Here is a 22,887-nt window from a genome sequence, read left to right as displayed (position 1 = left end):
TACAAAAATTAGCCGGGCGTGGTGGCACGTGCCTGTAGTCCCAGCTACTCGGGAGGCTGAGACAGGAGAATTGCTTGAACCCGGGAGACGGAGGTTGCGGTGAGCCAAGATTGTGCCACTGCACTCCAGCCTGGGTGACAGAGCGAGACTGTCTCAAAAATAAAATTAAATTAAAATTAAAACCACTCAATAATAAAAAGCCAAACTAAGGCAGACATCAGACTTTGCCTGTAGTATCTAATATCTTGAGAGTGACTTTTTTTCCACACTGTAAGGCTGGGAACCCTTGAAAGCAGGCATTTTATGCACATTGTCAAATATGACAGTCCAGTCAAAGCCTTGGTATTTTAACCAGTGTTGTCAATTGTATCCTGTTATAAAGCAAGCAAATTCTTATTGAACTTATGTGAATAACCAGATTGCCATAAAAATAAGAATACTCATGAATAGTTTCCAAATTCTGGAGGATAAGGTAGGAAGAAAAAGCAAATGTTTCAATTTTTTTTTTTTTTTAAACAGAGTCTTACTCTGTCACGCAGGCTGGAGTGCAGTGGCGTGATCTTGGCTCACTGCAACCTCTGCCTCCTGGGTTCAAGTGATTCTCTTGCCTCAGCCTCCCGAGTAGCTGGGACTACAGGCGTGTGCCATCACGCCCAGCTAATTTTTGTATTTTAGTAGAGATGGTGTTTCGCCATGTTGGCCAGGCTGGTCTCAAACTCCTGACCTCAGGTGATCCACCCAACTTGGCCTTCAATTTTTGTTTACAAAAATAAACTTTATCAAATTGTTGTAAACTATAGGTAGCTTAAAAGAAAAAAGTGTTCTTAAATCTGAAAAACAGGGCTGGCCGCGGTGGCTCATGCCTGTAATCCCATCACTTTGGGAAGCCGAGGTGGGCGGATCACGAGGTCAGGAGTTCGAGACCAGCCTGACCAACATGGTGAAACCCTGTTTCTACTAAAAATACAAAATTAGCTCGGTGTGGTGGCACACACCTGTAATCCCAGCTACTCAGGAGGCTGAGGCAGGAGAATTGCTTGAACCCGGGAGATAGAGGTTGCAATGAGTGGAGATTACGCCATTGCACTCCAGCCTGGGGAACAAGAGTGAAACTCTGTCTCAAAAAACACACACACACACACACACACACACACACACAAAACGGCAGATGAGGCCCCTTCCCTGTTCCTAGCTGGAGGGACATGAGTGTCCTTGAGCCATCGTCCTTGGACGGGGCCCTGATAAGGCCACCCAACAGCCTGGAAGCCCGGGAGCCCATGCTGGGTTTAAGTGACACTTCTCCAGATGAAGGGTTAATAGAGGACTTGACTATAAAACAAGGCTGTGGAGCAACTGGCAGAAGGATTGCTTTCTCATTACTTGCCAGATCTGCACAGATCAAAACAAACCCTCCAGGAACTCACACAGAACCAGGTTGTATTGTCAGACACACTGGAACAAGAGATTTCAAAATTTAAAGACTGTCATTCTATGTTGGATATTAATGCTTTTTTTGCTGAGGCTAAACACTATCCTGCCGAGTTGGTGAATAAGAAAAGAGATGCTGATGCTTCGTGAAAAAAACATCAAATTTAAAAAAAAAAAAAAGAGCACAGGCCAGGCGTGGTGGCTCACGCCTGTAATCCCAGCACTTTGGGAGGCTGAGGTGGGCGGATCACTTCAGGTCAGGAGTTCGAGACCAGCCTGGGCAACATGGTGAAACTCCCATCTCTAATAAAAATACAAAAATTAGCTAAGCGTGGTGGTGCAAGCCTGTAGTCCCAGCTACTTGGGAGGCTGAAGCAGGAGAATCTCTTGAACCCAGGAGGTGGAGGTTGTAGTGAGCCGAGATCGTGCCACTGCACTCCAGCCTGGGTGATAGAGCAAGACTCTGTTTCAAAAAAAAAAAAAAAGCACTTAAACTGCAGCAAAGGAGACAAAAGAGAGTTGGAAAAAGAGCAGCAATGACAGGAGTTTGAAAGAGAAAAGTAGTTAACTGCCAGACCAGCTAAAAGAACACGACAATTTGTGTTTGTGTGTTTTCTTCTCCTATATTTGGATTAAGATGGCTTAAGTGTAGACTGAAGTTGAGGTAGTGGCTTATACCATTATGTCAGATCTTGAAATCCTTATTCCAGGATTACTGTGTCTCCACGCCTTTCTTCCTAAATAGTAGACATCATATCGCTTTGTTTTTGATATTTATATGTAAGTTTTTCAAATTTTATTTAATTTTAAAATATACTATTTTGACCTTGAATCATTTATAAACTGGAAAATGGTTTATTAAGTCTAGACTCTAAGTGGTTAAAAATTCAAATGAATTTTTTAGCTTCTTAATGAATATAGATTTAAAACTTTCCAGTTCTTATTTTATGAACTGGCTTGCATTTCTGGCAATACAATGCTGATTTTTAGTAATTGTCTTTTCATTGCTTAGTTAAGAAGAAATGCCAGCTGTTTAATCACATCTACCCCTGGAAAAGAGGTGAGGCTTGTGAAGAACATAATGGAAAAGTGCATGCACAGGAAATAACAGCAGTTCAGGTGTAGTTCCGGTGAGCAAGATGCCAGATAGATTCTACTAACCAGTGCCGTTGTCACTGCTTTTGAAACTTTTGGGTTCAAAGATTACATCTAGGCCGGGTGCAGTGGCTCACACCTGTAATCCCAGCACTTTGGGAGGCCGAGGCAGGTGGATCACTTGAGGTCAGGAGTTCGAGACCAGCCTGACCAACATGGTGAAACCCTGTTTCTACTAAAAATACAAAATTAGCTTGGTGTGGTGGCACATGCCTGTAATCCCAGCTACTCAGGAGGCTGAGGCAGGAGAATTGCTTGAACCCAGGAGGTAGAGGTTGCAGTGAGCCAAGATGGTGCCACTGCACTCCAGCCTGGGCAACAAGAGTGAAACTCTGTCTCAAAAAAAAAAAAAAAAAAAAAAAAAAAAAAATTCTTGAAGTGGAATGATGTATAGTAGCAACGACCCACTTTATAATGATAGAGATGGTGAAAAATTAGTAAATAGTTTCACAAAGAGGTAGCATGATACCTTTAGTGTTTTCTAGATTTTTTTCTGGATACTATATGTAGAAAGTTACTATGTGAGGAAAATATTATGAGGTTTCATTGTTTAAAATCAAGAGTGTATTATTTACCGTTTTACAGTATTATTTAATATCCAACTGGTCTCCAATCTCTTGTTGTTGTTGAAAAAACTGCCTTTGTTCTGAAATTATATCACCTGTGTTCTGAACTAAGATGATGGGAGTTCATTTTGTATTTACTTTGCAGTAAGTATCATGTAAATACGCAAACGTTGAATGTAATATGGATTGTGATCGCAGTGGTTTTTTGGGTGATACAGTTTATAAATATACCAATTATACACCCTCATACATTTGTCTGATTTTGAATTTGTAAAATGAGGACTACTGTTTACACATTTAATACAAAAAAAGGTCTCTGGAAAAAAAAAAGCAGATGAATATTCTAAGAAAACCTTGTTTTAACACAGGGGACTAAATTTTAGTTTTGTATTAGTGTACTTTTGATCTCAAAGCTTAATTTTTAGAAAACCCTATAAATAATTCCCTTCCAATTTTTGCCAACTTGATCACATACAAAATTCTTTTTTTTTTTTTTTTAGACAGGGTCTTGCTGTGTCACCCAGGCTGGAGTGCAATGGTGCAGTTGTGGCTCACTGCAGCCTCTGCCTCCCGGGTTCAAATGATTCTCCTGCCTCAGCTTCCCGAGTAGCTGGGATTACAGGCATGCACCACCACACCCAGCTAATTTTTTATTTTTAGCAGAGACGTGGTTCTGCCATGTTGGCCAGGCTGGTCTCGAACTCCTGACCTCAAGTGATCCATCCACCTCGGCCTCCCAAAGTGCTGGGATTACAAGTGTGAGCCACCTCGCCTGGCCTACAAAATTCTTTTCATAGGATCTATCTCCTACACACCTACAACTTGCTCAGATCTCTTAGAACTTGCTCAAATCTTGTACAACTTGCTTAAACCTTCAGTTTTGTTCTATACTTCCTTCTTTTTCATATTGGAACAACCAATCATTCTACTTTATGACAAAAATTTACTTTCCTTTTTCCCTTATCATTTTGACAACAAAAATTCCTCATACGAAAAAAAATTACTTTTTCTCTTTTCAACTTTTTTTTAAGCCAAACATACATTTTCATACTTATAACTTTCTTGACATCGCTCTTACTGGTTCCTCCCTACCTCGTTTATATTTCCTTCCTAAATCCTTATTTTGAAACAACCTTTAAATAACCTCCAAATTAGACAAAATTATTCTTTTTAAGAAAAAAGTATCCTTTTATTTTTTCCTCACCAAAACACATCTTACTTTCTTTAGTTTGCATACAGAATGCCTTTATAGTAGTTTTAATTATATTATTAGAATTTTTAATCCTTAGCAATTGTGAATCAGTAAAGTTTCATAATTTCTAGAAATATGCACTTTCTCAAAGTACAACTTTTCATATTAACAGACCAAAATATATTTATTTTTCCATAGCTTTTCTTTAAATAGACTAAAATATATTTAGTCTTTATTTATTTTTTTTTTTTTTGAGACAGAATCTTGCTCTGTCACCCAGGCTGGAGTGCAGTGGCACGATCTCACTGCAACCTCCACCTCCTGGGTTCAAGCAATTCTCCTCCCTCAGCCTCTGAGTAGCTGGGATTACAGAAGCCCACCACCACGCCCGGCAAATTTTTGTATTTTTAGTAGAGATGGGGGTTTCACCATGTTGTCCAGGCTGATCTGGAACTCCTGACCTCGTGATCCGCCCACCTCAGCCTCCCAAAGTGCTGGGATTACAGGCATGAGCCACCGCACCCAGCCATATTTAGTCTTTCTATAAAATTTAAGAAGCCAAAAATAAATTTAAAGTTATGTTCAAATTAACGTTTCAGTATTCTAACTTAATTGGAAATGACTCAGACAGTTCATGAATATTACTTAATCATAACAGGACTTTAAGTTACTGTAAAAGGTTTCCAAAACTGAAAAGTTCATTTATCAATTTGTATCCCATTTACATACACCTAATTTACTCATTTTTAACAATTATGCTTGAGTTGTTCTTTAGGCAAAGCTAGCCATCACCTCAAGTTATTTTTCAAAAAAAATCAGGAAACTAAAGTATTACAGAAGCAAAAAGACTAATAGGTTAAACATGGTTCTTCCACTCTGCTTTTTTTCCCTTCCCATCGAGACAGGATAGTTCTCTTAAACTCCTTCGTGGGCAGGAACTGGAGTAGCTCATTCCACTCAGCCCGCCACTGGCTACTCTTGGCAGGAGGGAGCGTGCAAGCGAGTGAGTGCAGGCACCAGAGCAAATGAATCCTGGACCGACTGGTCACTCTTCTCTGGTGGGAGCAGGCTCTTGTGGGCCCTGCAGCAGCATCCAAGCATGTTACAACCCACGCTCTTTCAGCTCTGCCATCCAGGGTTGGCCAAGTGCCAACCAGGTCAGTGGAGGGTCAGGGTGGCAAACCCTGCCCTCTCGGAACCTGGGTTCATGTTCGAAGTCCAGGAAGAATCAGGCCACATGAACTGTTTGAAAGGTGATGAATGCAGAAGACTTTATTGAGCGGTGGGTGGCTCTCAGCAGAAAGGGAGGCTGGAAAGGGGATGGGAGGGTGATCTTTCCCTGAAGCCCGGCTGTCTCTGGCTGGGCTCCTCTCCGAAGCCGCACAGTCTGAAGTTAGCCGTGTCTATCCATAGTCTCTGATGGACACTGCTTCTCTGCTCACCACTCAGCTCCTTGTATCCTTGACATTCAGCCACTTGTGTTGCTCTGCCAGCTGAAATCTTTTATCGGCAAAGGATAGGGGCAGGGCAGGCCAAAAATGGCAACATTTGGCTGGAAAAACGAGGTCAGCTGTTTTCACTTAGGGCCGAGGTTCCAGGCTTATGGGTTGGGTTTAGCCAGGAGCCCAGCCCTTCTGTATCACCATGACTGATAGGTATCAAGATTTTTTTTCATGTATTTTGCTCTTTGGTTGGCTTTATAGCTTTATTATACATCTAAGAGATAATAAGCTTGTTTGACTAGTAAATTTAGGGGAAAAATATGCTTGCTTTATAATTAATGACTTTAAACACTTTTTCTTTAAGCCAATTAAATAGAGCTCTTTTATATATTTTGGTATGAAAATATCAGATACACATAACACATAGATATACAAACATACACACAGAAAGAAGCAGATCTTATTGCTTTCATTAAGATTCATTTGCCCGGTCAGGCATGGTGGCTCACTCCTGCAATCCCAGCACTTTGGGAGTCCGAGGTGGGCGGAACACGAGGTCAGGAGATCGAGACTATCCTGGCTTAATACTGTGAAACCCCGTCTCTACTAAAAATACAAAAAAATTAGCCGGGCGTGGTGGCCGGCGCCTGTAGTCCCAGCTACTGGGGAGGCTGAGGCAGGAGAATGGGGTGAACCAACCCGGGAGGCGGAGCTTGCAGTGAGCCGAGATCACGCCACCGCACTCCAGCCTGGGCGACTGAGCAAGACTCTGTCTCAAAAAAAAAAAAAAAAAAAGATGGACAGGAAAAGCAACTTAAACAAAGGTTAAGGTTGATATGCAAGCTTTTAAGCCAGTGCCTTTCTCACTGTAAAAGTTTCTAATGGTTTAGGTGCAGAGAGGGAGATACCCTTAAAAATGGAGATTTCCCTTACAGATATAAATTTCTTTTAGAAAGAATTTCAAAATCTTGTTCCTTACTTAGATCACTGCCTTCAGGGCAGAGCTTTTTAACAAACAGGGCAAAAAATAACCAGTAGAAACTTAACAGAGCTATCTTCGGAGGCCTGTCAGTCTTGGTGGTTAAAATAGAGATGATCAGAGGTAGGCAGCTTGTTTTTAAAGGGCTTCTCTCAAATTCTTTGGGAGCAGTCCCTTTTTCAATGTTTTGATCATTTGCACCAATGACAACTATTTTTTTGAAACTGCAGTTTTAGGGGTTGCTTATTGGAATGCCCTGGGGCAGGCCCACAAGTCATTCTAGGTTGTTGGTTGCCATAGAGCTGAAATACTTTGGAAATAGCTTTCCTAAGGTCATTTGCAATCTTTCAGGGTTTGTCTGACCCGTAAATGGACCAGGTGGGGCTTGTCAGGTCACTAATATAACTCAGGAAAATACCATTTCTGCCTCTTTCATCCATTTTTGGGCTTTCCAGATCCCACCAACATGTATATTAGTTGGTGGTATTTTTTTTTTTTTGAGACAGAGTCTCGCTCTGTCGCCCCGGATGGAGTGCAGTGGCGCCATCTCGGCTCACTGCAAGCTCTACCTTCCGGGTTCACGCCATTCTCCTGCCTCAGCCTCCTGAGTTGCTGGGACTACAGGCGCCTGCCACCACACCCAGCTTTGTGTGTGTGTGTGTGTGTGTGTGTGTGTATTTTTAGTACAGACGGGTTTCACCATGTCAGCCAGGATGGTCTCGATCTCCTGACCTCGTGATCTACCCGCCTCGGCCTCCCAAAGTGCTGGGATTACAGGCTTGAGCCACCGCACACGGCCCCCATCCTGGGATCTTAAGTTATAATTAAGACAGTGAATTCTGGCTGGGCGTGGTGGCTCACGCCTGTAATCTCAGCACTTTGGGAGGCTGAGGCGGGCAAATCATTTGAGGTCAGGAGTTCGAGACTAGCTTTGTCTAAATGGCAAAACCCCGTCTCTACTAAAAGTACAAAAATTGGCCGGGCATGGTGGTGGGTGCCTGTAATCCCAGCTACTTAGGAGGTTGAGGCAGGAGAATTGCTTGAACCTGGGAGGCGGAGGTTGCTGTGAGCCAAGACTGCGCCACTGCACTCTAGCCTGAGTGACAAGAGCAAGACTCCATCTCAAAAAAAAAAAAGTCTGTAAATTCTTCAGATTAAAGGTCTTCCCTGGGTTTGCAAAATTTTTAACCTATGGCCCTGAGCTGTTTTTATCCACGTAATGTACATCACTCCAGGATTGTCTCCTGAATTTTCAGGTGGTTTTATGCTACAAGGAAACTGTTTAACTGTTTTGTTTTGTTTTTTTCACAGAAGAAAGGCAATTCAGACAGAGTATTAATAGACTAAATATTCAGGCAAAGTAGGATAGAGAGGAGCAGTAGGAGTTACATCAGTTTTACCATCCTTGGTGTGGGGGATATCTTCCATTTCTAGCCTTTCATTAGCTCTTTGCAATGAATCTTTTAAAAAGGCTATTTTGGAATCCTGGGCAGGTAACCAAGCAAAAATGTCAGCAGATTCTAAGTAGGCAGGGGAGGACAGAGAGAAAGAGAGCTTAGAAGCCTCTACATGCTAATCAATTATATACATCCCATTCAGACTTTAACCCTATAGCTACAGTCTGCTAATTTAGTTCTAAGAATAAAAAGAGGTTGGGCGTGGTGGCTCACGCCTGTAATCCCAGCACTTTGGGAGGCTGAGGCGAGTGGATCACGAGGTCAGGAGTTCGAGACCAGCCTGGCCAACATGGTGAAACTCCGTCTCTACTAAAGATACAAATCAGCCAGGCATGGTGGTGCGCGCCTGTAATCCTAGCTACTCGGGAAGCTGAGGCAGGAGAATTGCTTGAACCCGGGAGGCAGAGGTTGCAGTGAGCCAAGATTGCGCCATTGCACTCCAGCCTGGGAGACAGGGCGAGACTCCCTCTCAAAAAAAAAAATAAAAAGAATAAAAGAATAAAAACAACCTTGGGAGGCTTGAACAGTCCACACAAAGGCCACTGGAACTCCAAATGGTCCTTGGTATAATCTTTTTTTGTTTTTGTTTTTTTCGAGACAGAGTTTCACTCTTGTTGCCCAGGCTGGAGTGCAATGGTGCGATCTTGGCTCACTGCAACCTCTGCCTCCTGGGTTCAAGTGATTCTCCTGCCTCAGCCTCCTGAGTACCTGGGATTACAGGTGTGCAACACCATGCTGGGCTAATTTTGTATTTTTAGTAGAGACAGGGTTTCACCATGTTGGTCAGGCTGGTCTCAAACTCTTAACCTCAAGTGATCCACCCATCTCGGCCTCCCACAGTGCTGGGATTACAGGCGTGAGCCACTGTGCCTGGCCAAGTCTTTGGTATAATCTGCCCATAGGTTTAAAAATGTGCACAAGAATGGACCATAATGTTTGAATACACAGCTGTCTGGAGTCCCTAAAGGGTGACTATATTTGCATGCATTAGAACTTGGGGTGTCCATTATGTTTCTTATTAATCTTTCTAGATCAAAATCCAGACTACCAAAGACAGCCAAAAGAAAGAAAGATTTAGACATAACAGTCAGTATGCTAGTCACAAACAGGGTGCAACCCACATTTCTGTCTAGCCATATTCTTGGCAACTCCCAACCTTTTGGTTGGTTGACCAAGTTCTCAGGACACAAAAACATGACAAATAGGAAACCTATAGCTGTCCATGGGAGGGAAAGAACCACGAACAAAGGGGCACCCTAAAGCCAAGAGTACTCAGTTCTTTAGAAATTAAGCATCCTATTTTTATGTTGGAACTTGGGTCTTTCAGAGCGAAGTCGGTTTTGGCTCTGAAATCCCTTTAAATTAGCTAATGATTTTTCTTACCTCAGCACACAAGAAGAGAAGAAATAAAGTGGATAGATAGCTGTGAATTCTGAAAGCCAGGCTCACTCCTACAGTAACAGTCAGTTACTGCAACTACTGTCAGTTACCTTTAAAACTGCAGCCCTTGCCAGTGACTCATCATCCACTGCAAACCCAAATGCCATGTGTCCCCTTATGGCACAGACCCTTGGTATTTGTTTTAGTCTGTTTTGTGTTGCTATAACAGAATACCTGCAACTGGGTAATTTATAAAGAATGGAGGTTTATTTAGCTCATGGTTCTGGAGACTGGGAAGTCCAAGATTGGGTGGCTGCATCCAGTGAGGCCCTCATGCTGTTTTATAGCATGGTGGAAAAGTGAAAGGAGCAGGGGAGAGAGAGCACTCACACACCAGAGAAAAGGGGGCTGAACTTCTTCATTCGCTAACTTGTTCCCATGAGAAAGGCACTAATCCCTCTTAAAGACCTAATCACTTCTTAAAGACCCCACCTCCCAACATGGCCAAAATGGCAATGAAATTTTAACATGAGTTTCAGAGGGGATACACCATATTCAAATCATAGCAGTACCCCAAAGTCAAATGCTCACTCATGGCATTTACCTTGGATTTGAAAGCCAAAAGATTCAGGGGTCTCAATGCAAAAACAGCAGAGTCTGGCCCAAAATGAACTTATTTACAACACCTAGGACTCTGTGAGGAAGACAGGGGACCTGAAAGGGATCAGCAGCACATGTCCTGCATTCCTCAAGAGGCCCTTAAGAGTAATTAGTAGTCTCCTTATGGTCCCTTTTATGGTCACCAGATTGGTCAAAAGATAACATTTAAAGATCTTAACTGGCTTTGTTTGTGATTCTAGAATCAGGCAACACTTCCTTCCATAAAAATAAAGTGTTCTGATAAGCTGAGCTGAGGAGGTTGGTTTTATAGACAGAGAAAAACTGAAGAAAGCAGAACCAAAGGACAAAAAGCAGACTGGTTGTTTCAAAGTTACCTTCCTTGTAAGACAGCCGGGAAATAACAATAAACAAATAATTGATTGGTTAACATCAGGTTACTTTTTGTTGTAAGGCAGAGGGAACTTCATTATTATGCCAATTGAAGCTGGCCTGAGATGACACAGGACCTCAGCATGGGTGACCCCATTTTGACTTTTAGTCTAGTCTGTTGGGGCCTGGTGAAGGAGCTTAGTCCAAAACAATGGGCTCCTACAATTTTCATTTAACAGTATGCATAAGCAAGGCCCCATCTTACCATTGAAGGTGTCAAACCATATTAATTATAGGGCTCAATCCAAGTGTATTCACTTTGTATCTCCAACATACACACACAAAAAAATATGCTTTTTCAAACAATACACTCCCACAGACTCCCACCAAGAATCCAATATGGTTCTCATCCCTGAAGGGTGGATCCCTTAATTGAGGATCACTGGCTTATAAAATCTCCAAAGAAGATGACAGTTTAAAGATGGAAAGACTTTATTCCATGAATAACCTGGTATTCCTCCTGTCTCCCTCAGTCACTCACAGATGTCGTGCTTAGCAGTTTTCTCTTGTGCTGTGTGAGTTCCTTTCAGGATGTTTTCAAACCGCTCTGGCCTCCTGGTTAGGTGGCACTCAGGAGAACACCACTAGGTTCAAACCCAGTTTCTTGCTGGCAATATGTAGGTACTAATGCTGAAACCAAATCCTATTACTGACATTTAACCTAATCTTACCAATAACAGCTTGCTAGGGACTTCCAAAACCTATACTATGCATCTGTTTGTGGGATGAATTGGGATCTGCTTTTCTTTGCTACTGACTGTGAACTTCAGGGGTGTTGGAAAGGACTGTACTTGTGATTTGGGCCTAGCTGTTTACAGGGAGCCTGAGGGAAGCCCTCATTTGTGTTTAGCCAAGGTTGGTGACATCAGGTTTCATCAAGTCCTCATACCTATGCACTACATAGAAAGCCTTTAAAAACTCATTAAAGTCAATGCTTCCATCTTTGTTCAAGTCCATTATGTTGGCAAGCTTATTGACTTGGGAATCATCAATAAGAACATTGTAGTGAGAACTAAAAAGTTTCCACATGGCACGAAATTCTTCCATGGAGATCAGGCCTAAAAGAATATAGGAGAAGGTTGTGAGTGTTCATTTTAAGACCCACCTAAGGCAAGGGTTGGGGAAGCCACACTGATTAAATAGCCCCGGTTAGAAACTCACTAAAATGCCTGACCGTGAAGATACTGAAGGATATGGAAGAGTAAGATCATAAATGTAAGAAACAATATCTCACTTTCAACTACCAAGGGATCCTGAACTTATTCTAAAGCCAGAATGAGCAAACAGTGAAGAAATGGGGACGGGGTTGTGGACTATGGGACTAAATGTGGTATAGAAATTACAAGACCTAAAATAGAAAGGTGAGGTGCATGGAAGGAGGGCGGAGAGGAGGGTGACATCAAAGCAGAGGGAGAAGATATCCTGGGAGTCAATAAGAGGATTACAAACAATGGTGCTGCCTTTTTCATAGGCAATAATTTACTTTAATGTGTTGATCATTTATTTATTTATTTTTTTTTTGGTGTTCAAAGGTCTCTGCAGTAGGGGATTATCTGATGAGTTTTTAAAAATTTGAAAATAAGTAAATGTGCATCAAAGCTAAAGGCAGAAGGCCGGGCACAGTGGCTCAGGCCTGTAATCCCAGCACTTTGGGAGGCTGAGGTGGGCAGGTCACCTGAGGTCGGGAGTTCAAGACCAGCCTGACCAACATGGAGAAACCCCGTCTCTACTAAAAATAAAAATTAGCAGGGTGTGGTGGCGCACGCCTGTAATCCCAGCTACTCAGGAGGCTGAGGCAGAAGAATTGCTTGAACCCGGGAGGCAGAGGTTGTGGTGAGCCGAGATCCCGCCATTGCACTCCAGCCTGGGCAATAAGAGCAAAACTCTGCCGCAAAAAAACAAAAAAAAAACAAACAAAAAAAACAAAGCAGAAAATGAGTTTTCATAGCCCTTAGTCCCCAAAACAGAATCAGATTTCTGGGAATGATTTTTATGGCCATGAGTAACTAAGATACTGAAATGGATAGTAAATCATCTTTTCATTTGTGCTGGTGATTTATAAAAAGTTATTCCAGTTTGACTGATGGCTACATAGGCTTCTGTAGGACTCTATGGTCTTGAATACAGAGTCTGCAGCCAAACTGAAATAACAATAATATTAAATGAGTTTGTTTTTCCCCTCAAGTTTCATCATGTTAGATGAAGAACGAAATAGATAAAATCAGAGTTCTGATTTCAGAGAACCAGATTAGCCTTTGCTTTCTACTACTGCTACCCCATTTTGACTTTTAGTCTAGTCTGTTGGGGCCTGGTGAAGGAGCTTAGTCCAAAATAATGGGCTCCTACAATTTTCATTTAACAGTATGCATAAGCAAGGCCCCATCTTACCAATGAAGGTGTCAAACCATATTAACTATAGGGCTCAATCCAAGTGTACTCATTTTGTATCTCCAACATACACACACACACACACACACACACACACACACACAAATACGCTTCCTAAATGGACTCATCAAAGTTCATTTATTTACCTGAGTGATCAGTGTCAATGGCATTAAATATGATTTCCAGGTCAGATCGGTATCTGTACAGAGTTTCAACTAGAGTAGAATGAGCCTAAAATAAAGATTTTCTAAGTGTTAGGACATATTGAATTCATGACACAGATCACTTTTAGCAAATGTAACAAACAGAAAACATCATCAACAATTGAAATGATGTGATTTAGACAGAAATCTGAGAAGGCCAGCCTTCCCTTGGAGGCCCCACCCTCTTCATTCCATCTGTGATCCTCAGGGGACAGGGCCAAAATGAATAAGGCAGCAGTAACTAACACAGCCACCATTTACAGAGAACTTTATGTGGATTATTTCATTCGGTCCTCTACAACAAGAAGGAACAAGAACAGAACTATTATTATGTCCATTTTACAAATTTGAAAACAGGGAGATAAAGGAACTTTGCCAAGGGTCACAGAGCTGGTGAGTGGGATTTAAATCTCGGCTGCCTGAAGCCAAGGCCTGTGATCTTAGTCACCATGGTAAACTGCCTCTGAAGTGAAGTCAAAAGCCTCCTTCCTGGGGATATTTTAGTCTCTAACCTACCTTTACTTCCCTTCTCTCTGCTCTTAACGTCTCATCTTCGCTGCAAATGATCACCCAAGTCCTAGCTCCAACCAGCTCCCTTTCAGCTCAATGTCATATTTAACTGCTGATGAATTGTTAACTAATAAGTATGGGGATCTGATAAATCTCCCTGATATTCACATTCTAAGAAAAGATTCATTTCAAAACTCTTTCAGACATATTCTGGGTCATGTCAGCAAGTCTGTACGCTCAGGCTTAACAAGCAATACATTAAGTATTCGAAATGGTATGTTGTATAAAAGCATGGATGTCAGGCCAGGCACAGGGGCTCATGCCTGCACTTTGGGAGGCCGAGGTGGGCAGATTACTTGAGGTCAAGAGTTCAAGACCAGCCTGGTCAACATGGTGAAACCACATCTCCACTAAAAATATAAAAATTAGCTGGGTATGGTGGCAGGCGCCTGTAATCTCAGCTACTTGGGAAGCTGAGGCAGGAGAGTCGCTTGACCGTGGCAGGCAGAGGTTGCAGTGAGCCGAGATTGCACCACTGCACTCCAGCCTGGGCAACAGAACGAGACTCCACCTCAAAAAACAAACAAAAAGCGTGGATGTCATATCTCCCCTTCTGCTAGACAGCACTTAAAAAAAAAAATCTGGTATTTGATGTGGACTTGCTTGTGGAAGCTTTTTCTTCTTTTTTTCTTTTTGCTTATCCTGGGAACACACAAATTTGCTGAACAGACCACAGTGTACCTGGGAGATTCCCCTTCGGCTTTTCCTGACTGCCACTCCACCTATTAGATTATCCCACTCTCAGCTTTTCTTTTTTTTGAGACGGGGTCTCGCTCTGTCACCCAGGCTGGAGTGCAGTGGTGCCATCCTGGCTCACTGCAACCTCCGCCTCCTGGGTTCAAGCAATTCTCCTGCCTCAGCCTCTTGAGTAGCTGGGATTACAGGTGGGCACCACCACACCCGGCTGATTTTTATATTTTTAGTAGAGATGGGGTTTCACCATGTTGGTCAGGCTGGTCTCGAACTCCTGACCTCGGGATCTGCCCGCCTTGGCCTCTGAAAGTGCTGGGATTTCAGGCGTGAGCCACCATGCCCGGCCACTCCCAGCTTTTCAGAGGACTAAGTTGTTTCACCCTGGCCAGGTTTTAGCTGGGGCTATGTTTCACTTGCCTCTTGTACAGGTTTTTCAATGTGGATATTGTGGAAGCTGGACATGTATTCAACGTTTCCATTTTGGTCTATGTTTACCAGATTCGAACTCAGGGATCTCCATGGTAAGTTCAGCCCCAAAATGTTCTCCATGCAAAAAGCCCACTGGCTCACAGAAAGTTTTCCTAACAACGACAATAACAAAGCCCAAATGATTTGTTAAAATATGATTTTAAAGAATGCAACCTCCTTGGGAGAGCCAGGGCAGCATGGGGCCAGCTGCTGTCCCTCATAATTTATCCTCCCAGGCCCTGCAGCCCTGAAGGAGAAATAACTCAAGGATATCTTCAGTGTTCCACAGATCATGTCCTTCCTGTCACCTGTAAGAAATCAGACTTTAGGTGTTAGATTTTTTTTTCCTTTTTTTGATTAACAAAGTAAGGTATGCTTATTTATTTATTTTTTTGAGAAGGAGTCTGGCTCTTTTCACCCAGGCTGGAGTGCAGTGGTGCCATCTCAGCTCACTGCAACCTCCGCCTCCTGGGTTCAAGTGATTCTCCTGCCTCAGCCTCCCGAGTAGCTGGGATTACAGGTGCACGCCACGATACCCGGCTAATTTTTTGTACTTTTAGTAGAGATGGAGTTTCACCATGTTGGCCAGGCTGGTCTTAAACTCCTGACCTCAAGTGATCTGCCCACCTCGGCCTCCCAAAGTGCTGGGATTACAGGTGTGAGCCACCATGCGCGGCCTAGGTTTGCTTATTATAGAAGATTTGAAAACACAAAAGAATACAAAGAATAAAAGATGTATTATTCACCTGTCCTTTCACAACTAATATTCTTTTCCTCCTAATATATGTAATTTTTCAAAACACAAATATCTTTATTACGTATAAGCTGTTTCTATTTTTATATGGATATCCATTTGGCCCAGCATCGTTTATTGAAAAGATTCCTTTGCCCACTGCTCAGCAGTGGGACCTTCAAGTGTCTATATATGCATGAATCTGTTTCAGGATTCTCTACTTGCTTCCATTGTCTATATGGGTATTCTTGTGCCAATTGCATACCATTCTAATTACTGTACTTTTATAATAGATCTTGAAATATAATAGGGAAAGTCTTCCTACCTTATTCTTTTTCTTCAGGAACATCTTGGCTATTTGGGGCCTTTTGTAATTCCACATGACTTTTAGATACAGATTCTCAAGATCTACTGAAAAATCCCCACCTTGGGATTTTGACTGAGATTGCATTGAAACTATAGCTCAATTTGGGAGGAATTTGTATCTTGACAACTTCAACCCTTATAGTCCTTGAACACAGTAATACCCACCCATTTATTTCATCCCCTTTGATTTATCTTAACAATATCTTAGAAATCTCATACCTCCCCCGTCTCTACTAAAAATACAAAAAATTAGCCGGGCATGGTGGCGGGCGCCTGTAGTCCCAGCTACTCGGGAGGCTGAGGCAGGAGAATGGCGTGGAACCAGGAGGCGGAGCTTGCAGTGAACCAAGATCGTGCCACTGCACTCCAGCCTGGGTGACAGAGCAAGACTCCGTCTCAAAAAAAAAAAAAAGAAATCTCATACCTCATTCATTAGATTTCTCCCACAGTACTTGATTATCTATTGTGAATGGTATCTTTTAAGATTTTTGTTATCCAAAAGCTAATTGCTGGCTACCCCAGCTATCAATTTATTCCCACTTAGCTCCAAAACTAGTCTTTTTTTTTTTTTTTTTTCATGTTTTGTGATACTAGAGCTGGACCCTGTAATCATTTCCTCTTTGGCAGCTCGTATAACGTTAGGCTCTGTTAGTAGACAGTGCAGGAAGAACACTGCAAAGAAGAGCAAAAGAAAAAGCTTTTCTTTCTGGTTCTGGTGTGCCTTGCTTCTTGTTTCTACAGCACAGCATGGTTAGCATGTGTGGAAAATGTAGTGGCACCCACCTTCTAGTAAATTTCACTGACACCACAGCCCATGGCTTCCTCGCCATTAGTGTGTGGGAGACACGGTGGTGCACAGCCCAAAGAGGGTCTTGCTGGTACCTCAGCGGGTGGCTCCATCCTCTCCAGTCCTGGCCCACCAGCCGGAGACTCAACTGTAACTTGAGGCACCTCAGTGAACTTCTGCCCTATCCAGCAGACCACAGCCACATCCTCACCAATGAGGGCTTGATCTCATCTCTTGATTGGGAGTAGGGGTCCCTTCTAAGTTTTTCCTTCCTTGGGTCCTCTCTCTCAGCCTTAGACAGCAGCTCCTCCCTACACTTGCACTGGTTATTTGTTTTTTTTCCCTCTCTCTCTCTCTCTCACCATGGTTTCGTCAACTTCAACAGTTTCCTCAAAGAACCATTTTTTGGCCGGGCACAGTGGCTCATGCCTGTAATCCCAGCACTTTGGGAGGCCAAGGCAGGTGGATCACCTAAGGCCAAGAGTTGGAGACCAGCCTGGCCAACATGATGAAACCTTGTCTCTACTAAAAATACAAAAATAATTAGCTGGGTGTGGTGGCATGTGCCTGTAGTCCCAGCTACTCGGGGAGGCTGAAGCAGAAGAATCGCTTGAACCTGGGAGGCAGAGGTTGCAATGAGCCAAGATCATGCCACTGCACTCCAGTCTGGGTGACAGAGGGAGACTCCATCTCAAAACAAAACAAAACAAAAACAAATTTTTTTTTTTACTTTGTTAATCATAACTTCATCTTTTACATTTAAGGTTATCATCAATGCCTCTCTAATTTGCATCTCATAAATTCTAATACATTGTATTTTCATTGTCATTCAGTTTCAGCATTCTAATTTCCATTGTGATTCTCTTTGAGCCAAGGATTATTTCTTTTTTTTTTTTGAGACGGAGTCTCGCTCTCTCTCCCAGTCTGGAGTGCAGTGGCGCGATCTCCTCACTGCAAGCTCCACCTCCCGGGTTCATGCTATTCTTCTACCTCAACCTCCTGAGTAGCTCAGACTACAGGTGCCCGCCACCACGCCCGGCTAATTTTTTGTATTTTTAGTAGAGACGGGGTTTCACCGTGTTAGCCAGGATGGTCTCCATCTCCTGACCTCGTGATCCACCCTCCTCGGCCTCCCAAAGTGCTGGGATTACAGGCATGAGCCACCACACCCGGCCCGAGCCAAGGATTATTTCTAAATATATTTCTCATTTCCAAGCCAAAGGGTGATTTTATTACTATCTTATGTTACTGAGTTGTATATGTCAGAGAATTTATTCCGTTAATGTTTCCAATACTTCAAAACCTATTGAGATTCACTTTATGTTCCAGTGTGTGGTCACTTTTTGTAAATGGTCCATTTGTGCTTGATAAGAATATGCATTCTGAAATTTGGGTACAGAGTTCTATGTAGTCTTTTAAGAAAAAAGTTTGCTGGCCGGGCGCGGTGGCTCATGCCTGTAATCCCAGCACTTTGGGAGGCCAAGGCGGGTGGATCACGAGGTCAGGAGATCAACACCATTCTGGCTAACACAGTGAAACCCCATCTCTACTAAAAATACAAAAAATTATCTGGGCGTGGTGGCGCATGCCTGTAGTCCCAGCTACTCGGGAGGGTGAGGCAGGTGAATCGCTTGAACCCGGGTGGCGGAGGTTGCAGTGAGCCGAGATCACGCCACTGCACTCCAGCCTGGGCGACAGAGCAAGACTCCATCTCAAAAAAAAAAAAAAGAGTCTGCTAATCTTTTATCTGTTTGTTATTTTAGTTCCTGAGAGAGGAGTATTAAAACCTCCCTCTATCGTGGTAGATTTTTCTACTTCTACTTTTTATTCTGTCAATTTTTGTTTTGAATAGTTTTGAAGCTATATGAATAAGTACATACACATTTAGAATGGATTCAATTGGCATAATTAATATTTTATCATTATGAAATGTCCTTTTTTATTTCTAGTAATATATACTTCCTTAGAGTCTACTTTGCCTGATACTAATAAAGCTGTCTTAGGTTTGTTTTTGTTAGTGTTTTCATGGTATATGTTTTTCTAAATTTAATTTCCAATGCTTTGTGTATATGATGCTATGGTCTAATTTTGCAACTGTTGAGAAATCTATCAGTCTAATTGTTATCTCTTTGTAGCAATATGTGTTTCCTCTCTGCCTGCTTTTTAAAGATTTTTTCTTTGCTACTGGTGCTCTGGAGTTTCACAACAAATGTGTGTAGGTGTGGATTTAACTTCATTTATTCTACTTGAGAATCACTGTTCCTCTTTATGAATTTGAGTCTTTTATAAATTCTGGAAATGTCTCAGCCATTACCACGTCAAATATATGGTCTCTTACATTCTATTCTCTCCTCCCAGTACCCTGAGTAGGTGTATGTTCAACTTCTCATTTTACTGTCCATAACTCTTTTTTTGTTTGTTTGAGACAGAGTTTCACTCTTGTTACCCAGGCTGGAGTGCGATGGTGCGGTCTCGGGTCACTGCAACCTCCGCCTCCTGGGTTCAAGCAATTCTCCTGTCTCAGCCTCCCAAGTAACTGGGATTACAGGTGCCTGCCACCATGGCTGGCTAATTTTTTTTTTTTTTTTGTATTTTTAGTAGAGGTGGGGTTTCACCATGTTGGCCAGGCTGGTTTCAAACTCCTGACCTCATGTGATCCACCTGCCTCAATCTCCCAAAGTGCTGGAATTACAGGCATGAGCCACCGCGCCTGGCCTGTTTATAACTCCTAAACTAATTCTTTCTTGAGTAGCGTCTAATCTTCCGTTTAACCCATCCATTATGCTTTTTCTTTTTTTAACAAGCATATTTTCTATCTCTTTGGTTTTTCTTCAAATCATTCCCAAATGCATGTTTCTGGTTCCATATTTCCCTTGAACATATTTATTTGATAATTCCAATATTTGATGTCCTCGGGGAAATAACTGTTGTTTCTGCTGACTCTCACTCATGGTAGTTTGTATCCTTGTTTGTTTGGTAATTTTTGATTGTGAGCTCATGTGAGTTGATCTTAATCTCTGGATATGCGAGTGGCCAAAATTAGGGATGCTTCCCTCAAAGATAAATTTGCATTTCCTTGCCAGGAGTCAGGGAGCATTACAGACTTAGGACAACTTTAGCCACTTTGAGGGTCCAAGCATGATGATGGAAGTCTCAGATTCAGCTTTTCCATCTTTCTACTATATTATAATTTAGTCTCAGAATTGATTGCTATACCAATATCAGCATTGGGCCCCAGGACATTCTAGCCTTTTGTGCTTTCTTGTTGCTCCATGCTCCCACATGTGGTTTCAAATCATCTTTCACGGAAAGTGAAGATGCAGCTGGAAGATTCACGTTACTGTGAGGCTGGTAAATGCATTAACATTCTACATCCTCCAAAATCTAGCTGTTTGTTAACAAGAAGGCCCTCCAGAATGTCTAGTCTAGCATACTATCAGAATAGAGGTTTAGGGCCGGGTGGCTCACGCCTGTAATCCCAGCACTTTGGAAGGCCAAGGTGGGCGGATCATGAGGTCAGGAATTTAAGACCAGCCTGAACAACATGGTGAAACCCCATCTCTACTAAAAATACAAAAATTAGCTGGGCGTGGTGGTGCACGCCTAATAATCCTAGCTACTTAGGAGGCTGAGGCAGGAGAATCGCTTGAACCCATGAGGCGGAAGTTGCAGTGAGCTGAGATCGCACCACTGCACTCCAGCCTGGGCAACAGAACAAGACTCTGTCTCAAAAAAAAAAAAAAAAAAAAAAGTTTAATTCAGGGTTGTTAGTTTTCCAAGCTGAAAATAGCTTGCTAAAAGGGAGAAATATGCCTTTTTTGAGCAAATAATGGATTATATTTTATTTTTATCTCTATTCTTCCTTCTTAGTAAAAATGGAGAACTGAAATCCTAAGGAAGCAAAGAAAATGAAAAGTGATCTGTATGTAACTTGGTGTGTTAAGAAATGGTAAATGTTATACAAATTTGTTACCTGATTTTCTGTGGTCTTGAAGTTGGAAAGCACGAATAAGGTCACTTTTTCGTGAAATCACTCTCTCTCTTAATATCTTAATGGCGCTGTTTTCCATAGTATGCACTCTGTAAGGAAAACAATAATTAGGTAAAAGTAACATAAATCATCCTGTTGTGTTTCATTTTAATGTGCAATATTACTATTTATGAATTTTTACTTTAAATGAATTGCCTAGATTCTCACATATTGCTACTAGATGGTAAATGTATGCATATGTATATGTATGTGTATGTGTGTGTGCGTGCACACATGCATTTCGTGAAGTTTTAAAAAGATTACAAATAGCATTTTCTTTTGAATGTCAAAACTCACATGAACAATCATTTGAAAAGAAGGAAAATAAAGAGGAACTTACTATACCAGGTATTGAAATTTATCATTAAATCACTGAGATAAAACAACAGATATTGACACAAGAGAAGACTGATATGTGAGTAGAACATAATAGAAATTTCATAAACAAAGGCTGGGTGCTGTGGCTCACGCCTGTAATCCCAGCACTTTGGGAGGCCGAGGCGGGTGGATGACAAAGTCAAGAGATCGAAACCATCCTGGCCAAAATTGTGAAACCCCGTCTCTACTAAAAATACAAAAATTAGCTGGGCATGGTGGCGCATGCCTGTAGTCCCAGCTACTTGGGAGGCTGAGGCAGGAGAATTGCTTGAACCCAGGAGGCGGAAGTTGCAGTGAGCTGAGATTGCACCACTGAACTCCAGCCTGGGCAATAGAGCCAGATTCTGTCTCAAAATAAAAAATTCATAAATATATCAAACTATGTATGGGAATAATATATATAATACAGAGGTATTGCAATTCAGTAGAAAAGGACAATTTTTAAAAAGAGTGCTAGGAGAGTTAGCTAACAACCTAGACTTCAACCTCTACCTCAGACCATTTACAAAAATAAATTTTCAAATAAAGGAGGAACAGAGGAACAAAATAGTCACACACATACATATAATGACTATTTTGTTCCTCTTTGTATTTTTTGTGTGTGTACACACACACACATATATATATGGCAAAATGATAGATGTAAACCCAGGCATATCAATAATAACATCATATGAGAATGGATTAAATAATCAAAAGGCAGAGATTATGAAACTGGATAAAAACAACAAAACAAGATCTAACTATATGTTGTTAATAGGAGACACACTTTAGTTTCAAAGATACAAAGAGTTTAAAAGGAAAAAGACAAAAAGAAAATTCCATGCAAACGGCAAGCCTGAGAGCTAGAGTGGCATACCAACAGTAGACAAAATGGACTTTAAGACAAAAATTGTTACCAGAGACAAAGAGGGGTATTTTATAATGATAAAACAGTCCATCAAGAAGATGAAGCAATTAGAAACACATGAGAACCTAACAACAGAGCTCAAAACTACATGAAGCAAAAATGGACAGAACTGAAGGGAGACATAGACAATTCAACAATAATATTGAGACTTCAATAGTCGACTTTCAGTAATGATGAAACAACTAGGTGGAAAATCAACATGGAAAGAGAAGACTTGAACAGCACTCAAACCAACTAGACCTCACAGATATGTGTAAAACACTCCACCCAACAACAAGAGAATTACATTCTTCTATAGTACATGTGGAACATTCTCCACAATAGACTCGATGCTAGGCCATAATATAAGCCTTAATAGATTTAAAAGGATTAAGATCAAAGTATCTTTACTTTGAAGAAAATTTAGGATTTATTGAAAGAAGTAAATTAATAACAGAAAGTAATTTGGGAAAATAAATAAATTAAAAATTAACAACAGAAGAAATTTGGGTAAGTCACAAATATGAGAAAATTAAATAACAAAATCTTAACCAACAGGTCAAAGAAGAAATCACAGGAGAAGTCAGAAAATACTTTAACATGAGTGAAAATGAAAATACAACATACCAAAACATATGAAGTAGTGCTTAGATAAAAATTTATAGCTATAGATGCCTATATTAAAAAAGAAAAAAGATCTCGAATCAATAACATAATCTTCCGCTTTAAAAGA

At 41.6% G+C, this 22,887-nt stretch overlaps 1 protein-coding gene and 1 pseudogene across 12 annotated transcripts in view; one reads left to right on the top strand and one right to left on the bottom strand.

The window, feature by feature from the left end:
* The first annotated feature begins 1,202 nt into the window (after window positions 1-1,202).
* On the top strand, window positions 1,203-5,620 carry LOC100451709 (biogenesis of lysosome-related organelles complex 1 subunit 6-like; annotated as a pseudogene).
* A 5,443-nt stretch (window positions 5,621-11,063) lies between these two features.
* Window positions 11,064-22,887, bottom strand: part of PPEF1 (protein phosphatase with EF-hand domain 1) — a 150,930-nt gene continuing 139,106 nt past the window's right edge. For 11 of the 12 annotated variants that reach the window (XM_054544376.2, XM_063721187.1, XM_063721188.1 and 8 more), the window contains 4 exons: window positions 20,831-20,937; window positions 14,921-15,084; window positions 13,184-13,268; window positions 11,064-11,707 (listed from right to left, as the gene is read on the bottom strand). In XM_054544376.2, coding sequence (XP_054400351.1) covers window positions 11,496-11,707; window positions 13,184-13,268; window positions 14,921-15,084; window positions 20,831-20,937 — 568 coding nt within the window. In that variant the 3' untranslated portion in view covers window positions 11,064-11,495. The remainder of the gene's footprint in view (window positions 11,708-13,183; window positions 13,269-14,920; window positions 15,085-20,830; window positions 20,938-22,887) is intronic. The other variant, XR_010138967.1, reaches the window with a different exon arrangement.

The sequence above is a fragment of the Pongo abelii genome, chromosome X, assembly GCF_028885655.2.
Source record: "Pongo abelii isolate AG06213 chromosome X, NHGRI_mPonAbe1-v2.0_pri, whole genome shotgun sequence".
Lineage (NCBI taxonomy): Eukaryota > Metazoa > Chordata > Mammalia > Primates > Hominidae > Pongo > Pongo abelii.
The sequence above is the reverse complement of the archived record's forward strand: the minus strand, read 5'-3'. Positions and strand labels throughout refer to the sequence as shown.